The sequence below is a fragment of the Cnephaeus nilssonii genome (genome assembly GCF_951640355.1).
Source record: "Cnephaeus nilssonii genome assembly, chromosome: 20".
Taxonomy (NCBI): Eukaryota; Metazoa; Chordata; class Mammalia; order Chiroptera; family Vespertilionidae; genus Cnephaeus; species Cnephaeus nilssonii.
The window spans coordinates 9680462-9704382 of record NC_137091.1 but is presented as its reverse complement, the minus strand read 5'-3'; the positions used below and the strand labels follow the sequence as shown (position 1 = coordinate 9704382).

Here is a 23921-nt window from a genome sequence, read left to right as displayed (position 1 = left end):
TTTTTGAGTGTTTCTTTTGTTGTTAGTCATTTTTGCATTGTGTGACTCTATGACTAATTTACTTTTTCAACTAAAGTTTTCAGAAATTGACCTGGACCAGGCTTTGTTCCAGCCTTTTCCATCAGAAATTGTATTTCAGAACTACACTCCCTGTGAAGTCTATGAAGTTCCACTGGTTTTGAGGAACAATGACAAAGTGAGTACGTTCAATACGATGGCTGTATCTTTCATGGATACATACAAAGGAGCAAATTAAATTGGGATCACGTAGGTTTTTAGATAAGTTCTTTAATTTGATAGACCTAGGAAAATAGATGAAAACATGCCCTTTGACTGTAGGGTTAATGAAGACAAGACCCTGTTGGTTGGTTTGTGGCTATTTGTACGTTCAATCCCTGGGTAGTGCCCAACAAACTGAAAGCTCCCGACATGTGCACTAACGTTTTGTTGAGTGAAGGACTGGCTAGATGAATGTCATGAAGTTCTCATGTGTGTCCAGTGGGCTAGGCTTTCATTTAAGACAGGATAATTACTATTCATGCTTACATACTTCGCTTTAGAGCCTCCAATCCCTAATTGAAGGTGTAAACTCATCTGAATTGCAGTTGTTCAGCCAATGCTTTTATATTCTACAAATTCTATTTTCTTTTAATTAAAAAAATGGATATCCCTTCCCCCTTTCCTTTCTCCTTCTTTCTACCTCAGAAGCCTTTAGTTTTTTGTTTACAGATAGCTTTGGACAGCTTCTCTCACTGTTTATACCTTGTCACTTTGTGGTTGCAACTGAGGATTTCTTCTCCATCCTATGCCTTTTTCTTAGGAGATCAATTAGGGTTTATTTAAAGAAAAGATATTAAATGCATGGAGATTTCCTTGACTGCCCTCCCCATCAGGCCTGATCATCCCCAACTGCCCTCCCTTTCAACATAAAGCACAAGTAAGTATGAAAAGTAATCAGATAGGGAGGAAAGGCATCTGAGAGATGCTAAAGTTTAGGTGTAAAGACAAGTAAAAATACTTATAGAATCTAAGAATGTGGAGGCAAATTCCCACTAACCAAGGGAATTCTCCTGACCAAGGGAAGATAAGTAAAGACTATGCAAGAATCCAAGGCAAATGGGAAGACTTGCAGGTATATTTGGCACAGTAGCTCATTAAATGAATCAGTGATGCTTCAAAGATCAGTGGGATGATTTAGTGACAGCAAAGCCAGACTCTGGAGAAAATGGCATATTTGTTTTTTGCTGCAGGAGTGTTAGCGAGAGAAGCTCAAGGAATAGAAGCTAAAGTGTAGGCATAGAGAAGAAAAAGAATCCAGGTGTTCAGGATTATGTTCCTAGACCTTAAGAAGAGATACATTGCATAGACTTTAGGACTCTCTCTTTTCATATAGGGCTGCCAAATAATTTAGTTTCTCACTTCCAGTTCTCTTTTTCCCTTTCTACATTACTTTTTTTTTACTTAGTTTTCTTAGTCTTTGAAAGGCAGAGAGGAGCTAGTGCAAAGGGTAGTTTGGGCCACTCTTCCCTGGTCCTAAACAAGAAAGGCTTGCCAGTTGGTTTATATGGACAAGTCAAGGATAAGGGGCATGTGTAAGTTTTACTGCCAAAGGTCACTCAATTCTCATGGATAACCCAAAAGCTCTTGGTAAGATGCTGCTAGAGGGTTGGGCCCCATGAAAGGATAGTTCTCATCTAGGGAAATTCAGCCAGCAACAAGCAGACAGATTTCTCTTGGCTTGTTTCTGGGTGAGTTGCTCCCAGGGCCCTTCCTTATACTAGACTAGAGGCCCGGTACACGAAATTTGTGCACAGGGGTGGGAGGAGGAGAATGTGTCCCTCAGCCCAGCCTGCACCCTTTCGAATCTGGGACCCCTTGAGGGCAGTCGGACATCCCTCTCACAATCCAGGACTGCTGGCTCCCAACCGCTCACCTGCCTGCCTGCCTGATTGCCCCTAACTGCTTCTGCCTGCCTGCCTGATCACCCCCTAACCACTCCCCTGCCAGCCTGATTGATGCCTAACTGCTCCCCTGCCGGCCCAATTGCCCCTAACTGCCCTCCCCTGCCGGCCTGGTCGCCCCCAACTGCCCTCCCTGTTATGGGCCATGGGGATAATAATAACACCCATCTCAATACGTTGTTTGGAATAGTAAATGAGATAATGAGTGTATGCAGTTCAGTGCTCATCACGTAGTAAGCACTATACCAGTGGTTCTCAACCTTTCTAATGCCGTGACCCTTTAATACAGTTCCTCATGTTGTGGTGACCCCCAACCATAAAATTATTTTCGTTGCTACTTCATAACTGTAATTTTGCTACTGTTATGAATTGTAATGTAAATATTTGTGTTTTCTGATGGTCTTAGGCGACCCTGCTAGAGGTTCTCAACCTGTAATTTTGCTACTGTTATGAATCGTAATGTAAATATCTGTGTTTTCTGATGGTCTTAGGCAAACCTGCTAACAGTTCTCAACCCACAGCACTATACCATTATTACTGCTCCCCTGCAGGCCTCGTCGCCCCTAACTGTCCTCCCTTGCCAGCCTGGTCACCCCTAACTGCCCTCTCCTGCTGGCCTGGTCACCCCTAACTGCCCTCCCTTGCCAGCCTGGTACCCTTAACTGCCCTCCTCTACCGGCCTGGTTGCCCCCAACTGCCCTTCCTGTCATGGGCCATGGGGATAATAATAACACCCATCTCAATATGTTGTTTGGAATAGTAAATGAGATAATGAGTGTATGCAGTTCAGTGCTTGTCACAAAGTAAGCACTATACCATTATTACTTTTATTATTATTATATTAATGTTACTGTTGTTTTCCTTCCTAGTTTTTAGTTCACAGTTATGCTGTTATTAAAGTATTCCCAGCAAGCTTACACAGTATCACTCAACACATCATAAATGTCACGGCACATTTCCCTTACAGCAAAGCTATTTCTATTCCTATCGAGTTTGCACACATCTCTTCCTTATCTATTCACTCTCTGGTCTTACCTGTCTGAATTCTCTTTGCATTTCTTCTCCCCTCCCCCATCCGGTGACAGCTTTGAGAGGTGGTGGGAGGTCTTTTTCCCTTCTTTTTCACCTGAGGCATCTGGGTCAGACTTGACTATAGTTAACTTTCCTGATGCCCATTTTAGTCTTTAAAGAAACACAATCCTGTCTCCCTTTCCTTGTGTCCCTAGAACCTCCACCCCTGACCACCCTCCTTCTCCTCATAACTGCATTTCCTTTATTGCTTGGGCTAACTGAGATAGAGCTACTACTCTAGGCAAGGCAAGCAGGGCAGAGAAATAAGACTTTAAAAGAATAAAACTGTTGGAAGCTGTTCGGAGACTGGCCTCGGGGACATTATACTGTTTTCTTTGTTCTTGCTTCACAGTGGTGTTTACTTAGGACAATCTCAGAGAGAGGAAGGCGGGGTTAGGCTGGGACTTGACTTGAACACCATTGCTCGGTGAAGCCGTGGCAATAGGGCAAGTGTCTGGTTCTTCATCTGTAGAATGGGAGTCAGAATGAAGCTCAAAGTTTATTGGGAGGATTAAGTGACACCTCATGTGCAGTGATGGCCCACAGCAGGAGTGCAGCAAGTGTGGTTTCTTCTCCAAGAGCAATTCTCAGGTGTTGGGAAATCCAGCTCAACTCCGCTGTGTGACTGCGGTCTTAGCCGTTAGTCCCTGCAGACAGTCACATTTAAATACTAAAATGAACAAAGCCTTAAACTAACAATAAAACGAGTAATAATAAAGTTCATGAAATTCAAAGTTAAAATGCTTTAAGTGCTTACTTTGTGTAAGACACTGGGGTAGAGGTAGGGCCTGTCATCTCCTATTACGGTTGATAAAACTGAAGTTCACGCCTGACCAAGGTCGCATGGCTGGTGGGTAGTAGATGGAGATGTCTTGTTTAACTATGAGGCCTGCACTTTCCCTTCTGCACTTTCACATGCACAGTCATTGCTCTATATTTTTCTTTCAGATTCCAAGGATGGTGAAAGTTGTTGAGGAAAGCTCACCGTACTTTAAAGTAATCAGTCCCAAAGACATTGGCCACAAAGTAGCTCCAGGAGTGCCATCCATATTCCGAATCCTCTTCACTCCAGAGGAGAACAAGGTAATGGCAGTGCTGGCAAGAAATTGGTCGCATGCGTTCACTAGCGGTTTGCAATTCTGAACATTAAGGAAGTGGTGGTTGGTGTTGGTGTTGGTGTTGGTATTGGTATTGTTAGAAGGGGTATTAGCTGTATTGGTTGTGGTGTTGGTGGTAGTGATATTGGTTTGATGGTGGTAGTTGTGTTGTTGATATTGCTGTTGTTGATGGTATTGGTGGTGGTGGTGGTGATGGTGTTGCTTTTGGTGGTGGGTAGTGATGACAGGAGTGATAAGACCAGGTGAGAGGAGGGGATGGCATTCCACTGGGAATGAGGTTACAATTGTCAAGGAGTGTTGAGGGCTTATATGAGCTGTAAATAGCCAGGATGTAAAGAAGGGTAATCCTTCTAAATGACCCCCCTCTCCCCTCTCCTCTCCTCCCCAGCACCTACCTCAGCATAGTTATATTTGACTGTACAGTTAGAGGGATACCAAAAAGGAAAAGGTGTGGTCAGGTGTGGTGAGCTAAGACAAAGGATAAAGACTCTGGCTCCTTGGAAGTTTGGGATCCTAGCTATTACATTCCTCCTCCCAGATTCGAACTAGTTTAGGAAAGAGACCTAAGATCCAAATATTGATCACAGTATCAGTCTAATTAATGGTAAAAAATGTGGCCAGACCTGAGGCCTAGAAGGGGCTTCCTCCTGTTTGCCTGGTAAGGGATTGCTAGATAACTGGACCTCGGTGAGGGGCTGACCTCACCCATAGCTCCATCCAAGCAGAGTGGAGAAGCTAGAGCTCAGAGCATGTGTACACAGGCAGGATGGAAAGAGCCTGAATTCAAAAAGAGGCCATTTCCCCTTACACCACAGAGCTGTGGGGAATCTAACCCGTTCTTAGGCTCTCCTCGCTTGAAGAAATTCCAATTCCTCCCAGAAGGAAGGACCAGCTAAGAGGGACTGAGAGAGGAGGCTTCCTCCTTAACCCTTCTCCAGGAGCACAGAATTGTGGGTTGAATTTTCCTCTATATGGACCAAAGTGGGGACTTATGGGTTTTACCTGCATGATCAATGGAGTTAGGACAAAAAAACAAGGTTTAAATAGGCATAACAAAATATCAGGTTATATATAATGTTAATGGTGTTCGTGACATGCCATTATGGTTGGAATCAAAGGATCATAATGGGGTCCGAGAGAACTAGATTTGAATCCTTGCTTCTCCATCACTAATACTTATTAGCTGCTATCAGGGTCATTCCCAATATTCTTGTTTTTTGCTATTGTTCCTACTTTTCTGTAGAGCAGGGATGGAGAATTTAAAATGTGATCTGCCAAGTATGTATCACTGTAGCGAGTGGTTAGAAATTCCATTATAATAAATAACACTGCGAGTAGTATTTTGCCAATTTGTAATATCTCTATTTCTCGGGTTGTGCTTGTGGACCTGGCATTTTGTTTGGGGTACTGTTGAAATAAATGAAAAGATAAATAGCTCCAGAAGTAATGCCCTTTGTTAAGTGCGATTGAAGTCCTTGTTTTTCCTTGAGGCTCTCTATCTGAATAGTAACTGATAAGAGAACAGCACCTGGATTTAGTTTGGGTATCAAATTCCCACACTGACATTTCTGTAGGAAGCCGAGCATAAGCCGATTATAAAGCCTTTGTGCATCTTGAAATAGAAAGCTTGCTGGACCTGAAGAGTTGGCTTTCCTTAATTTTTTTCTGTGCTGGAGGAAATATGTCTTCTGTTGGATAAGTATTGTTCTCCCTGCAGGTAGTCTGCCTGAGAAAAGGACACATGGCACTTTCTGAGGAGGTGGAATGTTCTAGATCGTGATAGGTGTGTGGGTTGTGTGGATAAACTCATTTGTCAAAATTGCACATTTAATATTTATGCTTTCCAGTGTATCCAAACTTTACCTTGAATCTATAGACATATAATAATAATAGAAGGGGAAATGGATTGAGGTGTAGAGAAAGCCAGAGTGGCAGAATATTAGTAATTGTTGAATCTGGTGATGGGTACGTGGGATTTGTTATACTATTCTTTGTATATGTTTTCTTTGTATATGATTTAAGTTTTCCCTAACCAAAAGCTTAAAGAAAAGGGAGTTTTTATTACTGCTTATCTATACAGCAAATACATAATTGAAATGTATTTTAGGTATGTTTGTATTTACCTTATAAATATGGAATGCTAACATTCCATTGAGGATTACTACTTAGCTATATTTTGTGGCTGCTTATTTTACTCCCAGGTTTTTTATTCCCTTTTATCATTTCATTTCACCAACATTGCGTGTTTGCTGGGAAACCCCTGTTTTAACTGCTGTTTTACTGTTTCTTCTTCTAAGCCTTTGAAAGTTATCCGAGGCTACAAGCGTGTGTGCAGAGGCATAAAGTGAGAATAATGGCTCCCTAGAGAAATGCAATTATTTGATTTTGAGTACATGAAGATTTTGTTTTGGATATGGGCTCGAAGCTATAATATGATTTACAGAATTTGTTTTTCTAAGGACATAGTGATTTCTCCTTTTGCTGACTAAGACGGATGGTGTGTGTGGAGAAGCTCTTGCTGTTACTTTTCCTTTACTTTTTCTGCAAAGATCCTGTTACACATGCACCATCAGCAGAGTTTCCAGTCCCTGGGCATCTACATTTCCACTCTGACTGTTGGAAAGCCAGCAAGGCCATGTACAGAATGACCAGCTGGGGTTAGTCATGCTGTCTTTAGTGCTGCTCCAGAATGTAGCAGAGGACTAACTGGAGCCAGATTTATTTTAGGAAAAATAAAAGTTCATCTTTTCACTGTGTCATTTTTTCTTCAGTTGGCCAAATTGATAGCCAATGTAGATATGTATTTTCCCTCCTTATCCCCTGCTGATCTGAGCACACTCCATTCTCATTTATCCTCCTCACATCTGGAGGGTGAGATATGTAAATTGCAGCATGCCATAGCTTAATAGGCCAGTCCCCTTTCAATCGGATTTTCAGCACCCATGTATATTAGCATGTCAGAGATGATAATGCAGTTCACATTTTTTCCCTGTCATCTATTAATCTGGCCTCCTAGGGATTGAACTTGTTAAGAATGCCAAATACCCAGATAACAGGTGCAGCAAATTTACTTCAGCTTTCCTTATCTCTTCTCACACAGACTTTAAAATAATGATTGGATATGTTATTAATCTAATAATCCTAGTGTACATGTCATTGAAATATAATAGTCAATGCTGTCATAATACTACAAAATCCTGGAACCTGGCATTTTTCTTGACCTCTTAAATTTGTATATTTACTATTAAAAGGTGTTTGAAAAATAATAGGCTTTTGTAGTAAAGTAAAAGTGGGTACTTCCTTGGGCTTAAGGAAGCATCTGTTTACTACAGTGTTATCATAGGGAAATGGCTACAGTGAATAAAATGTGAAGTGATGCAATTTTATTAGTATGTTTTAAGAAAATATCTAATTTATTGTCAACACAGTTTTATTGATATGTTACTATGAAACTTAAAAAATGATGGCGCAAGAAAAATAGAAAAATGTTAACATGTTTAATGTTATCTAAAATGGCAATAATGAAATATATTGCCAGCATTTTGAATTAAAGTTTAGATATCATAAAATTTTTCACAATCAACAATGTTTGTTGGCAAAAAAAGTTAAGGATTTTGTGTTCTTTCTGCCGGTAATTGGCCCTCTCTAGTTCTGTCTGGGTCACCCCTGTAACCCCAGTGCCTAGCACAGGATGTGTGCAGTAAATATTCGTCAAGTGAGATAGGTAAGTAAAAGTTCATGTCAAGAAAATATAAAGATATATTCTCAACTTGAGAATGGCCTACAGATGATAAAAGCAAAAGCTTATAAAAAAGGGCTCAAATATCTTTTTGTGCCATGAGCATATTAGATGTTAACTTTCTTGTCATTTCAGCCAAGAGAAAGATGTCTGAGAGTCTTATATAAGAGGAGTGCTTTTCACTATTTTGTTTCATGTCATCCTTGAGTCACATCACTACTTTTTTAGCTTTCTGGACTTGATCAGTATCATTTTATAATAAGGCTAATATGATGATGTTGGGAAATCTCTTAATGAAGAACTCTTGATACTTTAATACCCAAATAAAGATATTAAAAATGAGTAATATTGCCCTAGCTGGTTTGGCTCAGTGGATGGAGCGTTGGCCTGGGGACTGAAGGGTCCTGGGTTTGATTCCGGTCAAGGGCACATGCCTGGGTTGTGGGCTCGATCCGCAGTAGGGGGCATGCAGGAGGCAGCCGATCAATGATTCTCTCTCATCATTGATGTTTCTTCCCCCCCCCCTCAACCCCTCTTCCTCTCTGAAATCAAGAAAAATATATTAAAAAATGAGTAATATTCTTTCACTCACTCTGCGCCAGGCCCAGTTCTGTGAGCTGGGATCCTAGGAGAACAGAACAAGCTTGGGCCTTTCTGGAGCTTATGCTCCACAATGAATAAACAAACATGCATATAATTTAATGTCAGGTATTGACCTGATAGAGAAGAAAGAGTGATGAGAGGGTCCTGTTTCCTTTCAATAGGAGGATCAGGGAAGACTTGTCCGATGAGGTAACATTTGAGCAGAAAACGAAATCAAGCCATGCACATATCTGAGGGAAGATGTGTGTCTGGGAGAGGGCAGGTTCAAAGGCCTTGCCACTGAAACATGCTGGCAACAGGCTCAGGAGGTGTGAGAAGGCGTGCGGCTGGAGCAGAGAACGCTTCTGGAAGAGCGTAGGAGACAAGGCTGCAGAGAGTAAGGGTCTTAGGAATAATGCAATGTAGGATAGGGAGCCATCTGAAATTATCCTACATAATAAAATGCTAATATGCAAATTGTCCCCTTAACCGGGACTTCGAACCTGGAGTTTAACCAGGGGATGGGGTCGGCCAGCCAACCACCTATGTCCCTTCCCTGTGGCCAGCCTGGTCCAATAGGCCCCATCTGGGCTGGCTGGTCGGACCCCACCCGTCTACGAATTAATTCACTGGGCCTCTAGTTAAAAATATATTTTGTTATAGAAGCTTTCACTCATTTGTACAAGTAGAGAGAATGGTAGGTAGAGTGAACTGTCTACCCCAGATTTTCAGGTTATCAGTGTGTGACCAATCTTACTTCATCGATCCTGTTCCCTGCCCCAGAGGATTTGAAGCCAGCCCCATACATCATATTATTTCATCTGTAAATACTTCATTCTCTGTTTCTAAAAGATCAGGACCTTTTAACATAGCCACAATACCATAATCACACCTAAAAACAATAGTTTAGGAGTGGGGAAAAGGCAGAAAGAGGATTGTGGGGGCTTAGCCACTGGCCGTGCCCAACCTTGAATTCAGCCTTGAGAGGCCTTTGCCTGAGCATTTAAAGGACAGAATTATTGCCATGTTTGCTCTCTCTCACGGAGCTAATATAAACTCAAGATTCGTTCTTTTCACTTCTCAGAAAGCCACACCTGCCATTTTCATATCCTACTGCTGGTGTTTTAAAGTTAAGAGGAAAGGCATGTTGGAAGGAAGGCTAACAGACAAAAAATGGATTGGAAGTTTCATCTGGAGAGCACATAGGATAAAATTTTAGGATATAAAGTAAATTATGGCTAAGTCTCCTTAGTAGAGGGGCCAGAGCTCATTGCTCTGCATCTAAGCACAGCAGAAGGGAGTACATCAACTGAAGTAATTGCTTAGCTTGCAGGCTAACAAAGCCTCCCCCATCATAACACCTGAATTAATTTTAGGCCAGTATAGTAATATAAATTGTATATTACATAATCTAATACAGTCATATTAAATATAGAACTCTAGAGATTGGAATACATTATCGAGGAGCTGTTTAAAGAATCTCTTCATAATCTTTTATGAGTGCATGAATTGATTATGAAAAAAATACACAGCGGTGGGCAAAAGTAGATTTATAGTTTGTATGGAAAAAAGACATGCAGGTTATGATTATTACAATAGCTTTATTAACTCAAAAAAATATCACAATGGCACAGTGCACTTAGGTACAATCTAATAAGTGCTCAAGTTGTCAGCCTTCATCATTTATACACTAGAGGCCCAGTGCATGAATTCGTGCATGGGTGGGGTCCGGCTGGCCCGCCCCAATCGGGGTTGGGGGGGCAACTAGGGGCGGGGCCACCCCCTGGTCAAACTCCTGGTCAAACTCCCCGTCGAGGGGACAATTTGCATATTAGCCTTTTATGATATAGGATTCTTGTAGTCTTTGAATATCAGTAAACTGCCCGGCCAGTGTTGCCACTGAGCAGTGGTTGGGTGTTGACCCAAGAACCAAGAGGTCATGGTTAGATTCCTGGTCAGATCATATGCCTGGTTTGGGACTCAATCCCAGTAGGGGGCATGAGGGAGGCAGCTAATTGATGTTTCTCTCTCATTGATGTTTCTATCTCTCTATCCCTCTCCCAACCTCTCTCTAAAATCAATAAAAACATATTTTTAAAAAAAGAAAATCAGTAAAGAAACCTGAATTTCAGGGACCTGCAGGGTTAGCCCCACTGCCTCCTGAGGTGGTTGAATTCAAACCTACTTTTTTGCCCACTCCTGTGTAATTCCAACCAAACTTCAAATCTTCCTCATTTGGACATATGAAAAGGGTTGAAAACATCCTTGTGCATATTTCAATTAGCTTCCTAAACTGTTCCCAGTTTCTTACAGAGCGAGGCAGAGAATATGTAAATATAGAATAAGATAGGACAAATTACTTTGGATCGCCTCTCATCCTGGGTTGAGCAGTAGCTTTTGTTCTTTCTCTCAAAGCCTCAGTAAATGTTAAGTCTCCACACGTGCCAGAAGCTTTCCAGCTTCTGATTCCCAACAAAACCTTTGCCTGCTAGGTTTGATCTCCTAAGGAACAATGAAGAACGGCACTTACCTCTTTAGGATTCTGAAGTAATCAGACAAGACTGTTTCCTTGTTTGCTTCAGTGGGGTTTTCTAGGGTCAAATATGCTTAATGTAATTTGTGCTTCCATATGTCTGGGTAACATAATTTTCAAGCCTGGCATTACCATCTAGAAACCACCTGGGGCCATCAATCTAACACATGTTAGAAGGCTGACTAGGCACGGTTAGGAGGAGGATGTGAGGGAACTGGTGTGGACCTCCTCTGATCTAAATGAAAATGTGCCTCAACCACCCCCCACCCTCCCTCCCTAACATCTGAGAAACACAAGAAACGTAAGCTTTCTGTTACCTTGTAGGTTTTAACGCCTGAACTGTTCTCTGTCAGAAAGGAGTATCTTAATGAAAGTACAACTATAAGTGTCTTGAGACAGTTTCATAGAATATATTAAATTTTTTGCTGGATGCCTGGCATATGGCCATATTTCTTGCCCAGTTATCTTGATCATGTTGGTGTGTCCGCAAATAATGATTGTACCTTCTCCTGTAGGATTACGCCCATATGTTGACCTGTGTTACTGAGAGAGAAAAGTTCATCGTACCCATCAAAGCCAGAGGTGCTCGAGCCATCCTAGATTTTCCTGACAAGCTGAATTTCTCCACTTGCCCTGTCAAATACAGCACTCAGAAGATTCTGCTGGTCCGGAACATTGGCAACAGAGATGCTATGTTTCACATCACCACTTACGGGTATGCATGCCTGTGGCTCTTGTTTTTGATTCATGATAGCCACATCCGGTCGGCGTAAGTCATTTGCTAGAATAGCAGTTGGGGTTGGAACAGCTTGTTACAGTCTTGAGTTGCAAGGCTGGGAGATCTCACGGATATGGGGCAGACTTCCTCTTCATCCCCAGAGGAAACCAGATTTCAAGGTTACCTGTTTGGGTAGGGAGGGTTTTCTGAAATGCTGGATGAGAGTCTTTCTACTTGGCATGGAGAATGGTCTGTAGGAATCTATTAATAAACATCTGTTTAAGAATTTTATAACTGGCTGTACTATTTTTCTATTGCTATTATAACAAATTACCACCAACTTAGAGGCTTAAAACAACACAAATTTATTCTCTGACATTTCAGTCGGTCAGAAGCCTCACAGGGCTAAATCAAAGGGTCAGCAGGGCTGTGTTCTTATCTGAAGGCTTGAGGGGAGAATCCATTTCTTTGCCTTTTCCAGTTCTTAGGGGCCATCCATATTCCTTGGATCATGGTGCTCAGTTTTCTCCTCTGAAAAATAGGAAAAATTATAGTAGCCACCTAATAGGGTTGTTGTGAGGAATAAATGAATTAATAAATGTTAACTGCTGGTACACAGCAAGTGGTATATAGTAAGTGTTTGTTTCTTCAAATGAGCTACAGCTAGTGTAGACGGCAGAATAATGGCTCCTCAAATATGCCCATATTCTAATCCCAGAACCTGTGAATGTATAATGTTATATGTCAAAGGGGAATTAGAGTTGAAGATATAATTAAGGTTGCTAATCAGCTGACCTTAAAATGGGGAAGTTATCCTGGATTATCGGGGTGGGCCAGTGTAATCACAAGGGTCTTTAAAATAGAAGAGGGAGGCAGAAGGAGAGTTCAGAGTGATGAGATGTGTGAGAGGAACTCAACCTGCTCTGTAGTCTTTGAAGATGAGAAAACAGAGCAGTAGAGAGGTTGTATAACTTGCTCAAGAGCACATAGCTAGTAAGTGAAGGAGTTAGAGTTTCATCTGATAATTTGAGAAGTAGCTGCAGGGTAGTAGACACCATGGGACAATATAAAGGACAATGAGACAATCCTTGCCTGCAAGGAACTGTCTTATAAGATGGGAAAGAACAATTGTTTATGAAACTTCAAAACGGTGTCCGATCAGCAGGGCCATGACAAGAGTGACCAGCTTGGGAGGATAGGAAACAGAGGGTCAAGTTTTTTCCTATGACTTAAAAAAGTGTGTATATTGATCTGGTCTGTGAGCTCATTTTCTGAATGGCTTTATCTGTGGAAGCCTTTGCTGGTTTAAGGATACATCTCTTCAGAAAGGATTAGCACTTGCTTCTGCCTGGTTCATAAAGGTTAGATTGCATAGACTATTGGTGATTATTTGCTGATTATTTGACTTGGTGGTTCGTGGACTTATAGTGTGAATTCAAACCCCGAACCTGCATAAGACACATGTCCAAAGTTATGAATCCCTAGATAAATTTTGTTCCTTTCTCTCAAAGCCACGACGGACATTTTTCCTTGTGCTAATGGAGAATGGTTTGGCAGCCCTTCAGGTTTCCCGGTTTTATATGGGGGTTTTGTTATAAGTCCCCTGACTTGACCATGTCAAGGCGGGCTGTTAAAACCCAGGCTTCCAGGTTGCTGGGAACCCAGGGCAGACCCAGCATTAGCTCAGTGGTTTACAGCTCTAGTTCTTAGTTTCTTCTTCGTTTTTGAACCTTGTGGATTTGCCTTAATTGTTTGCATGCTCAGCCACACATTTATGTAAGTTACATTTTATCCAGTCTTTCTAGGTATTCCTGGTAGAAGAGTTTTCAAGTTACTCGGTCTGCTATATTCTAGGTAGCAGGGCTGCCGTAATGCAGGTTGAAGGCACATCCCCTGGGAAGGAATTTGTGTTTATTCTTCCACGTGTCCCAGGAGCATCACTGTCTCTGAGCCATTTCACGTAGATCTGAGTTTCTGTCTGGTATTGTATGTCTCCTGGCGGAAACACTGTTTTTAATATTTCTTTGTAGCATAGGTCTACTGGAAATTCTCTCCGTTTTTATCTATTTAATAAAAAGTATTTTGCCTTCATTTTTTATAGGTATTTTCTCTATATTATAGAACTCTGAGTTGACAGTAATAGATACACATATTTTATTTAGTACTTTAGAGATGTCACTTTATGGTCTATTGGCTTATATTTTTCTCATGAGAAGTCTGCTTATAACTCTTATCTTTTTCCTGTATGTCTTTTTCTTGGGCTGCCTTCAAGATTTTTTTCTTATACAGCTGGGCAAAAGTAGGTTTACGGGTGTGATACAAATACATAGTCCAATGATTTACAAATAACTAATAATATGAGAATAAACTGTGTTTTGTGTACACACAACTGTAAACCTCCTTTTGCCTACCCCTGTATTTGTTTTTTTCCAGCACTTTGAATATGATGTGTCTAGGTGTGGGTTTTGTGTTTTATTTTTAAGGAATTTATTTTGCTTTTGTTTAGTTTTAGTTTCAATCTTGCATGGGGTTCTCTGAGCTTCCTGGATCTTTTTTATTTTTGGAGGATGTCAGCCACAATCTCTTCTACTCCATCCTCTCTCACTGTTTCTTCTGCGTGTGGGGAACTTCTGTTTATCTCAGGCGGAACAGCCCGCAGGTGCCGCATCTCCCTTGGGGGCTGGAGATTGTCCATTTTTAGATTTCCTGCCCCTTGTTTGTCCTGCAGCCTCAGCTCTTTGAATGGTTCAAGAAAACTTGGGATGTTGCTATTTATCCTTTTTGTTTTTATTTTTCATTGTTAGAGTAGGAGAGACACTCTTTCCAGCTTTTTGCATCCTAGGTGGAAGCAGGACCCTGATCTACTTCAGGTAACTCCACCGTCAAAGGCAAAGGAAGAGTTCTTGTGAAAATCAGTGTCTCCTGACATTGTCCACAGCGCTCATACAGCCTGCGCCTGTCATCTCGGGGCGGGACGCGCGTATTTTGATTGAAGAAGAAGGAAGTAGGTTGTTCAACTGGCTCACTGTGACTTAGAAAGAACCAGTCTTTTTTTATTTAATAAAAGGCCTCCCACAACCACCATCTATGGTACATGTTACAACTTCCGTGACACTGGTATTTTTTCACTAGAAAAGAGAATCCAGCTAAGGTGGGCAAACAGGTGCAGGCGGCACAACCTCCTGGGCTGTTGGGCTGAATCTTCACAGCTACGCATAAATGACAGTTTCTTTACATATTGCGTTCCCATAAAGTGAGACAAAATCACTTCACAGATTGAATAGTATGAAGCTGCAGGAAAATATCTCAAGCATGTTCATCCGTAGCTATGAATGTGAATCATCTTCCCCTAATATAGAAACGCTTCTAAGGTAAAATGGTGAGCCAACTTAAGGACTAGCTGGGAATCATAAATACATTAGAAGCTATAGTCGAACATTCCTATTTTACAGATGAAGGAAGTAAGGTCTGAGAAGGGAAATAAATGATTTATCTAAATTCCCCCAGTAAGTTAATAGCAAAGCCTGGATTAAAGCAAACATGGCCCAGTTCTGGGCTTCTGAACCTGCAAATCCATTCCTCACCCTTTCCCAACAATACTCAGTGTCACCTTCAGGCTGTGTTAGTCCCCCTAGCCTCCTGAGTCAGCTGGGTACCCGCTGGGTTTGACCAGTTGGGGGCACTAGAAGGAGATTAGAGGGTAGGAAGAAGCCAGGGCATATCTCCTCCTCCCTCTCTAACTTCAGCAGAGTCCCCAGCAAGCAAATGCATTTTCCCTGTGGTTCTAGGCCTTCGGACAAGCCCGCCATGGGTTCCAACTTCTGCCAGGCCCCCAGGACCTGGTCACACTTCCTCCTCCTCTTTTGTCTCCAGCCCGGGTGGAAGTGGCTATTGTTGCTAATCCCTCAGCTATCTCGCTGTCTTAAATTGGGCTTCTCATCATTCCCATCTTCGGTGTAACCAGGACTCTCAATTAAATTCCCTGCCTGCAAATATTTTTGTCTTCCTGCTTAGACTTTGCATAAAATAATAGTTTTATGTTCGTTCCACAGAATGCACGTTTTCCAACCATGCTGTCAACTCTGTGAGCAACTTCAAATCCTTCCGATAAATCCCTTTTCTGCTTGTTAGTCAGAGTTGGTTTCTGTTGTTTACAGCTGAGAACCCTGATGGTTACAATGACAGAGGTTGCGGTTGGATTTGTGGCCGCTTCGTGTTGAATCAGAATCCCTGGTAGATCCCCTGGCAAGTGCCCACTCTGAAAAGCACACAGGTGACTGTGCTGCCCGACTGGGTTGGGGACCACTATTTCGGTTAATACGGTTGTCCATAGACATGGCAGAGCAGTGGATATCGTTTGAGAATTTGAAGTCAGTCAAAAACCCAGCATCTCTTCTTGGTCTTTACTACTTTTAGAGCCAATATACAGTTAGAAATAATATCTCACAGGACGTATGAAAACATCATATTCGTTTCATTGAAATAATGATTTAATTAATGTTTATGTTCATAAATGGTTAAGTTCATATAAATTATAAAAAAGAAAAGTAACTTTGTAGGTCTGTTGCTGCCATTAGAATATGAGCTTCTCAAATGCAAGGGTTGTATCTAACTAACTTCAGTTGTGTCCCCAGCATTTAACGAAGTATCTAAAGTAAACAAGTGCCCAATAAATGTTTATAGGCTGCCTAACCAACAATACATCACAAAGGCAAAGCTACAGTATGCTCCAAGTATTATAAAATAAGCACCGTGTTCTTTATACTAATATAAGGAGCCGCACTTGCTATAAAATATACAAAGAACCTAAACAATTACTCTTCAACTTTATTACAAATTTGACCTAACACTCTAGTAGGTGCCAGAATGACTTGGATGATTTGAGTAGGATTAATCTTGGGAGGTGAAATAGAAAGGATTAGGAAGCAATTTCAAAAATCTAAAACCTCAAGTTAGGAATCAGTTAATAAAAAGCTTATCTGAAGAAAAAGTACTAATATTTTATTCGACACTTAATAAAATAGAGCCGGAATTTAGTCTTCTGTTAAAGCATTGAGTCATTTGGATGGAATAGTTTTAGTTCTTAAGAGCAGTTTGCAGTAGATTGAACAAAAACCTTTCAAAGTCCCTTAAAATCTTTCCTGTGATTTCTCATGATTTTTTCACAAACCCGAGTTCCCTCCCTCATCAAGTCTTTGGGATTAATGAGGATGTGATATCAAAACCGAACGCTTTAGTGGAGAGAGCCAGCCTTATGCCCCGAGGAGCAGTACTTTCGGCTCTTTGTAAGAACATTTTCCGATATGCTCTCGATGGTTTCTAGCCTGTTCAGCCTGTCTGCTTTTAGTAAAGTGAAGTAAAAAAATTAAACTAGAGACAAGGCTTAAGCACCAGAACTTAACACGCTCTACCCAATTACGGTCTGATTTATGGAGAGCGCTTAGGCAGCTCTAAGTAGCAATGGCTATCCCAGGTGGTTTTCTAGGTCCTGAAGAAATTTAGTGTAATATATACCCAACCATTAGCACAACAGCAAAGTATCTGTTACCTCTCTATGGAACTTGGATTGCTGGAGTTCTAGAGAAGGGTCACTTCTGTTTTTCATAGAAAATTAGCTTAGGCTCTGCAATGTAACACTACCCAATTCATTTCAACACTGTTCTTTTGCTACCAAGAAATATTTGAAAAAAAATGAAAGCAATTTCATTTCAGGGTAGGAAGGAAAATATTAGGAACTAGGGAGGCAAAGATAGAAGGAAATATTACAGTAGATTATGTTTGTTCCCTAACCAGGAAACTGGGGCCAGTTCTCAACATTTTAGATTCTTACTGGGGCCATAAGGAAGGAAGGAACTTTTGAGACTGTGAGATTCAACTTCATCTCACATGAAGCAGAAATTCTTGAGATACTGAAAGTCTGCTCCTCTTCTGTTCCACTAGGATGTGATAATCACTAATTTATGATTGCAGATATTTTTATTTCCCTCTAAAAGTGGGTTGTAATTGCATCTGACAGCCTCTGCTGAGAGGCTCCTGTGAAGAAAGAACTGTGCCTGGAGTGGTGAGAGACACCAAGGTGAATCTAACAAGGTGGCTTGGATAAACAGAAAGAACTTGAACTTGAAGGCATGCTTCCATTCAACCTCCACCACTACCTCGCTGGGTAACTTTGGGACAGTTGCCTGACTTTTTGGAGCATCTGTTTTCTCATATTGAAAAAATGCAAATAACAACACCTACTTTCTCAAGGTGTTTCTGAGGATCGGGGAAATTAACATATGTAAAGTGCCGGTATAGTGCCCAGCACAGAGTATGTGCTCATGAAATTTTGTTTGCTTTTCCTTTCCTTTCATCTCAAGAGTCTCTAGCTTTTGAGAGAAGCAGGTATGAAAAGTCAGTATAGTACAAGGTGACCTGAAGTAAGAAGGAAAAAAAAAAAAAAGAAAAGAAAGTTATAGCCTCTGAGAGGAAGGAGGCGTTATTAACAAGAGGGAGAATTGGGGAAGGTTCTATGTAAGAAGCGATGTTGAGTCTGGGCTGTGAGGAGTGCCTTTGGAAGGTGTGGGGAATGTCTATGGAGGGGGCGCAGTCTGGCTGGAAGCGAGAGGAGGTGGCAGTGCCAGGGGAGGTTATGGGTGAAGAGACTAAAGCCCTCCCATGCCATCCCGCCCCAACCTGACTTGGAATGTGACAGGTGTGTGGGATATTTGGACAGATATCTGTGTTTAATGAGAATGCAAAAACTGCTTGGGAACAGATTGTGTGAGACCGCAAATGCCTAGGATTTTGAACTTTATGGCATAGGTTGGGAGGACCACTGAGGTGTTTGAACAAGAGTTTGATGTGCTATGACCTGTGTGTGTGTTTTTGTAAAATCTCTAGAGCAGTGGAAAGCATTGAGAGGAGAATTATAAAAATTTGAACTCATCTAAATACCCCAGATCATCCCCAGACTCATCTTCCACTGAGGGGCTGCCAGTGAGGGGGATAAAAATAAAAATAGCAACAACAAAAATAATGATAAACACTTTTTTTTTAGCACTTCCCATATTCTAAGCACTTTACTCATATCAACTCCTTTATTCCTCACTACTTCATAGGGTTCTATGGAGTAGGTGCTATCATTACCTTCATTTTATAGATGAGGAAATTGAAGGTTCAATGACTTGCCCAAGGTCATGGCAGAGCTGGGTTTTGAACTTATTCCATTGACTCGAGGCCAATAACCATTGCACCATCGTGCCTGTACAGCAATGTCTGGGGTTTATTGAGGATTGGTGCTGCAGGAATGAGAAAAGGACTAATATCAAAGGGGAAAAGTAAAGAAAGGAGAGGGAGATTCAAATGGAGAACATCAGGGAAAATAAACAATTGCCTGTGGGAGGAAGCACCAGAGGTCCTACAGTAATAATCCCAGTGCAACCTTGGCCATAAGCTCTGCACCCTCATAGAGAAAGCTTAGGTGTTCTGAAATTAAGCTCATTATCTAAGGGAGGATTTCAGGGTCGGTTGTGATATAAGTAAATAATCAGAAATAGCTTAGCCTGCCAGACATTGCACAATGCATTACTTTGAAAAGCTAGCAATTGGAAGAAGTGAAACGGAGCGTGAAAGTAATGAAGTGGGCTGGGTTTCTGATTTGGGAGAAAGAACTCTGTAAATTATTTAAGGCACTTCATGATCAGAGCCAGCTTCCCTCTTACTACTCCCTTCCAGGGCAATTAAACGAAACTGCTTCCAAATCCGCCCTACCTCCCCTAGTGTCTACGTGCCCAAATTCTATTTTGAAGACAGAACTTCTCCAGTCTTCCTTTTCCAATGCTTCACACCTTTCCCAGCTTACCCTCGCCCAGGAGGCTGGCCTGTAAGGCACAGGGCAGCGGGCTCCCGGCCTCTGGCCCTGGTTGGGTTCAGGCATCGGGAGCCCCAGCAGGCCATCTTGACAGGAGGATGTGAGGTCAGGACACTTCTCCCCCTGGTGTGTCTTCCCTCTGAAGAGGGGCTGTCTGTCTCTCTTGACTAAAGCTCTTTGCTCCTCATAAGGCAGCGTTCTCTTAGAACTCTTGTGGGTTTTAAAAACCAATCTTTCTCCTTGGCTCTTTGGGCCCAGAGGGGGTAACAGCCCTACTGTTAATAACCTTGTAGTTTCCCTCTATCCCTCCTCCCGGCCCTCTTAACTAGACCCTTTGTTACACTGCCCTCAAATGAACCTTCTGTGATTGTGTCATCACTTGCCTTTGGGGACTCTGATATTGTTTTCCATTATGAAGGCCCTTTTTCTCTGAACTCTCACAAAACTTGATTTTTATCCATTCGAAGGTACTGTTCTTTTGCAGATTACATTATTTGCATACATGTTGTAAATCTGTCCCTTACTGAATCACTCGATGAATGTTAAAGGAATTGCCGAATTGCAAGGACACAAACAAGAAGATTATCGCATCATTTAATGTTCTCTTAAACTTGCTGATTATTTTAACATTAAAACCAAAGTTCTTTCACATTAGGGGGGAAAGTTACTTCACCAGCACTGAGTTATAGTGTCAGGACTGAACCAGGTACAGATCTAGAGCTCTTGCACCTTCTCCCCTCACACAATCAGGAACGTGTGCTGATGGTGTGCCTCGTGTGTTGCAGGCCGTTCTCTGTGGAGCCATCTGTTGGAACTCTTACTGTGGGAGAGTCCATGCAACTGGAAGTGGATTTTGAGCCACAGACTGTGGGCAATCACAGCAAACGTCTGATTGTGTATTACGACACAGGTAGGCATTATCCTTTATTCAAAGTTCCGCCTGTTAAGAAAGGTCAGATGGAAAACATGAGGACGCAAAGCAGGAAATGGTTATTTTGGCTGCATGAGAGTAAGCTAAGATCCACCAGGTAAAGAACAAAAGAATAAATGCCTCCAACAGAAATAATGTTGAGGCAGATATAAATCCCACCTGACTGGTTTCTCCAATGTTTATGAGCCTGAGAAATACAGGGCTCAGGAAGGAACCTACACCCAGATGTCACGTTAGTAGATTGAGGTTATTTATATGTAAATGGACTTGAAAATAATACCCAGGTGTTTTCCATTTGATTTATTGCTGCATATGTCTGACATTTTGAAAATATAAGTCCCAGTTCAGAATGGTCTTTTGTGTGTTCACTAGTCTATATAAGATGCAGTTACTTTAATCCTTAGAATGTGCAAATATCTTACTTCTTTCTTAAACACAGTATAAGACGGTGACTATTGCCACAGCAGTTTCTTGAAGGACATACCCTGCATGATGATGGAAATTATTCATTTAATTGATGGCCATGTAGACTGCATGTACCATATGCAAATATCCAAAGTTGGTTTTCAAATTAATATTTTACCATTCCCATTTATTATTTCATATCCTCATTTCCTCCACATTTCTTTTTTAACCGTTCACGTTGAATGACCCAGGTTGTCTGCGTCAGAAGGGCGTTCGTTGTAGGGAGAAAACAGAAGTGTACAGCCAGGAAAGAGCAACAGGAGACACTGAGGTCACAGCTCAGAGTTGCTGGCCTTGGGGACGCGTAGCTCAGCAGGACAGTTCGAGCCGTTGCATAAGGACGCGTGGCTAAGTGGTTCTGGCTCTACATTGCCCAGCATAAAAGCTGCACCTAGCCAGGGGCACAATCTATATTTCTTATCTTTTAGTGTTGGCCACAGTTCACTGGCTGCTAGCAAGAGAAACCTAACCTGAACTAGCTTAAGCAAAGGAGAAGTTTGGGCCCAGGTAACCCAACAGAGGAAGGTTAAACACTCAGCTTATAACACATCAGGGACATTGATTTTTCCAAAGTCATCGCGCCATTTTACACTCCCACCAGCAAAGAGTGAGTTCCAGTTGCTTCACAGCCTTGCCAACACGTGGTGTTGTATTGTTCATCTTAGATATGCTAGTGGCATAAAGTGATGTCTTCTAGGGTTTAAATTTTCATTTCCCTAATAATTAATGACATTGAGCCCCTTTTCATGTGCTTACTAGCCATTCATATATGTTTTTATTATTAATTTGTAAGGAAAGAGTACTTTATAACTTTATAGTCTAATACTAGTCATTTGCCAGATATATGTATTGTTAATATTTTCTTTCAGACTGTAGCTTGCCTTTTCATTTCCTTAATGATATTTCTTTCTTTTTTTTTTTCTCCAATTTTTTTTATTAAGGTATTATATGTGTACATATCTTGCCATTGCCCCCCCCACCCCACTCCCATATATGCCCTCACCCCCCAGAGTTTTGCGTCCATTGGTTATGCTTATATGCATGCATACAAGTCCTTTGATTGATCTCTTATCTCCCCCATCTCTCCCTAACCTTCCCCCTGTAATTTGACAGTCTGTTTGATGCTTTACTGTCTCTGTATCTATCTTTTTGTTCAATTTTATAATGTTCTTTATTATCCATAAATGAGTGAGATCATGTGGTATTTTTCTTTCATTGACTGACTTATTTCACTTAACATAATGTTCTCCAATTCCATCCAGGTTGCTGCAAATGATGAGAATTCCTTCTTTTTTATGGCAGCATAGTATTCCATTGTGTAGATGTACCACAGTTTTCTGATCCAGTCATCTGCTGACGGGCACCTAGGCTGTTTCCAAATCTTAGCTATGGTGAATTGTGCTGCTATAAACATAGGGGTGCATATATCCTTTCTGATTGGTGTTTCTAGTTTCTTCGGATATATTCCCAGGAGTGGGATTACTGGGTCAAATGGGAGTTCCATTTTCAGTTTTTTGAGGAAACTCCATACTGTTCTCCACAGTGGCTGCACCAATCTGCATTCCCACCAGCAGTGCACGAGGGTTCCTTTTTCTCCGCATCCTCGCCAACACTTGTCGTTTGTTGATTTGTTGATGATAGCCATTCTGACAGGTGTAAGATGGTACCGCATTGTTGTTTTGATTTGCATCTCTCGGATAATTAGTGACGTTGAGCATGTTTTCATGTGTCTCTTGGCCTTCCTTCTGTCTTCTTTTGAAAAGATTCTATTTAGGTCTGTTGCCCATTTTTTTATTGGATCATTTATCTTCCTTTTATTAAGTTGCATAAGCTGCCTGTAGATGTTGGAGATTAAACCTTTATCAGTGATGCCATTTGCAAATATGTTCTCCCATGTAGTGGGCCTTCTTGTTGTTTTGTTGATGGTTTCTTTTGCTGTGAAAAAGCTTTTTATTTTTATGTAGTCCCATTTGTTAATTTTCTCTTTAGCTTCCACTGCCCTAGGAGCAGTGTCAGTGAAGAATTTCTTTTGGCATATGTCTGAGATTTTGCTGCCTGTGGATTGCTCTAGTATTTTTATGGTTTCCCGTCTTATGTTTAAGTCCTGTATCCATTTTGAGTTTATTTTTGTGTATGGCGTAAGTTGGTGATCAAGCTTCATTTTTTTGCATGTATCTGTCCAATTTTCCCAACACCATTTATTGAAGAGACTGTCTTTATTCCATTGTATGTTCATGCCTCCTTTGTCAAATATTAATTGAGCATAGTGGTTTGGGTCGATATCTGGATTCTCTATTCTGTTCCATTGATCTATATGTCTGTTCTTGTGCCAGTACCAGGCTGTTTTGAGAACAGTGGCTTTGTAATACAGCTTGAAATCTGGTATTGAGATCCCTCCTACTTTATTCTTCTTTCTCAGGATTGCTGTGGCTATTCGGGGTCTTTTTTTATTCCAGATGAATTTTTGGAGAGTTCTTTCAAGGTCTGTGAAATATGCCGTTGGTATTTTAATGGGGAGTGCATTGAATCTATAGATTGCTTTGGGTAGTATGGACATTTTAATGATGTTGATTCTACCAATCCATGAACATGGTATGTTCTTCCATCTGTTTACGTCTTCCTCTATCTCTTTTTTCAGTGTCCTGTAGTTTTCCGTGTATAGGTCTTTTACCTCCTTAGTTAAGTTTATTCCTAGGTATCTTAATTTTTTTGGCGCGATGGTAAATGGGATTGCCTTTTTAGTCTCTTTGTCTGTAAGTTCACTATTGGTGTATAGAAAGGCCATAGATTTCTTGGCGTTAATTTTGTATCCTGCTACTTTGCCGAATTCATTTATTAAGTCTATTAGTTTTTTGACGGAGTCTTTCGGATTTTTTATGTACAATATCATGTCGTCTGCAAATAAAGACAGCTTTACTTGTTCTTTTCCAATTTGGATGCCTTTTATTTCT

The 23921-nt window shown here is 41.2% G+C and overlaps 1 protein-coding gene across 5 annotated transcripts in view; it reads left to right on the top strand.

Annotated features, from left to right (window-relative positions):
• Positions 1-23921, top strand: part of HYDIN (HYDIN axonemal central pair apparatus protein) — a 352840-nt gene that overhangs the window by 45077 nt on the left and 283842 nt on the right. For all 5 annotated transcript variants that reach the window (XR_013812852.1, XR_013812853.1, XM_079759605.1 and 2 more), the window contains exons 4-7: positions 77-196; positions 3981-4115; positions 11520-11719; positions 20360-20484. Coding sequence is in view for 3 of the 5 variants with exons in the window: in XM_079759605.1 (XP_079615731.1) it covers positions 77-196; positions 3981-4115; positions 11520-11719; positions 20360-20484 (580 nt within the window). In the remaining 2 variants the exon portion in view is untranslated. The remainder of the gene's footprint in view (positions 1-76; positions 197-3980; positions 4116-11519; positions 11720-20359; positions 20485-23921) is intronic.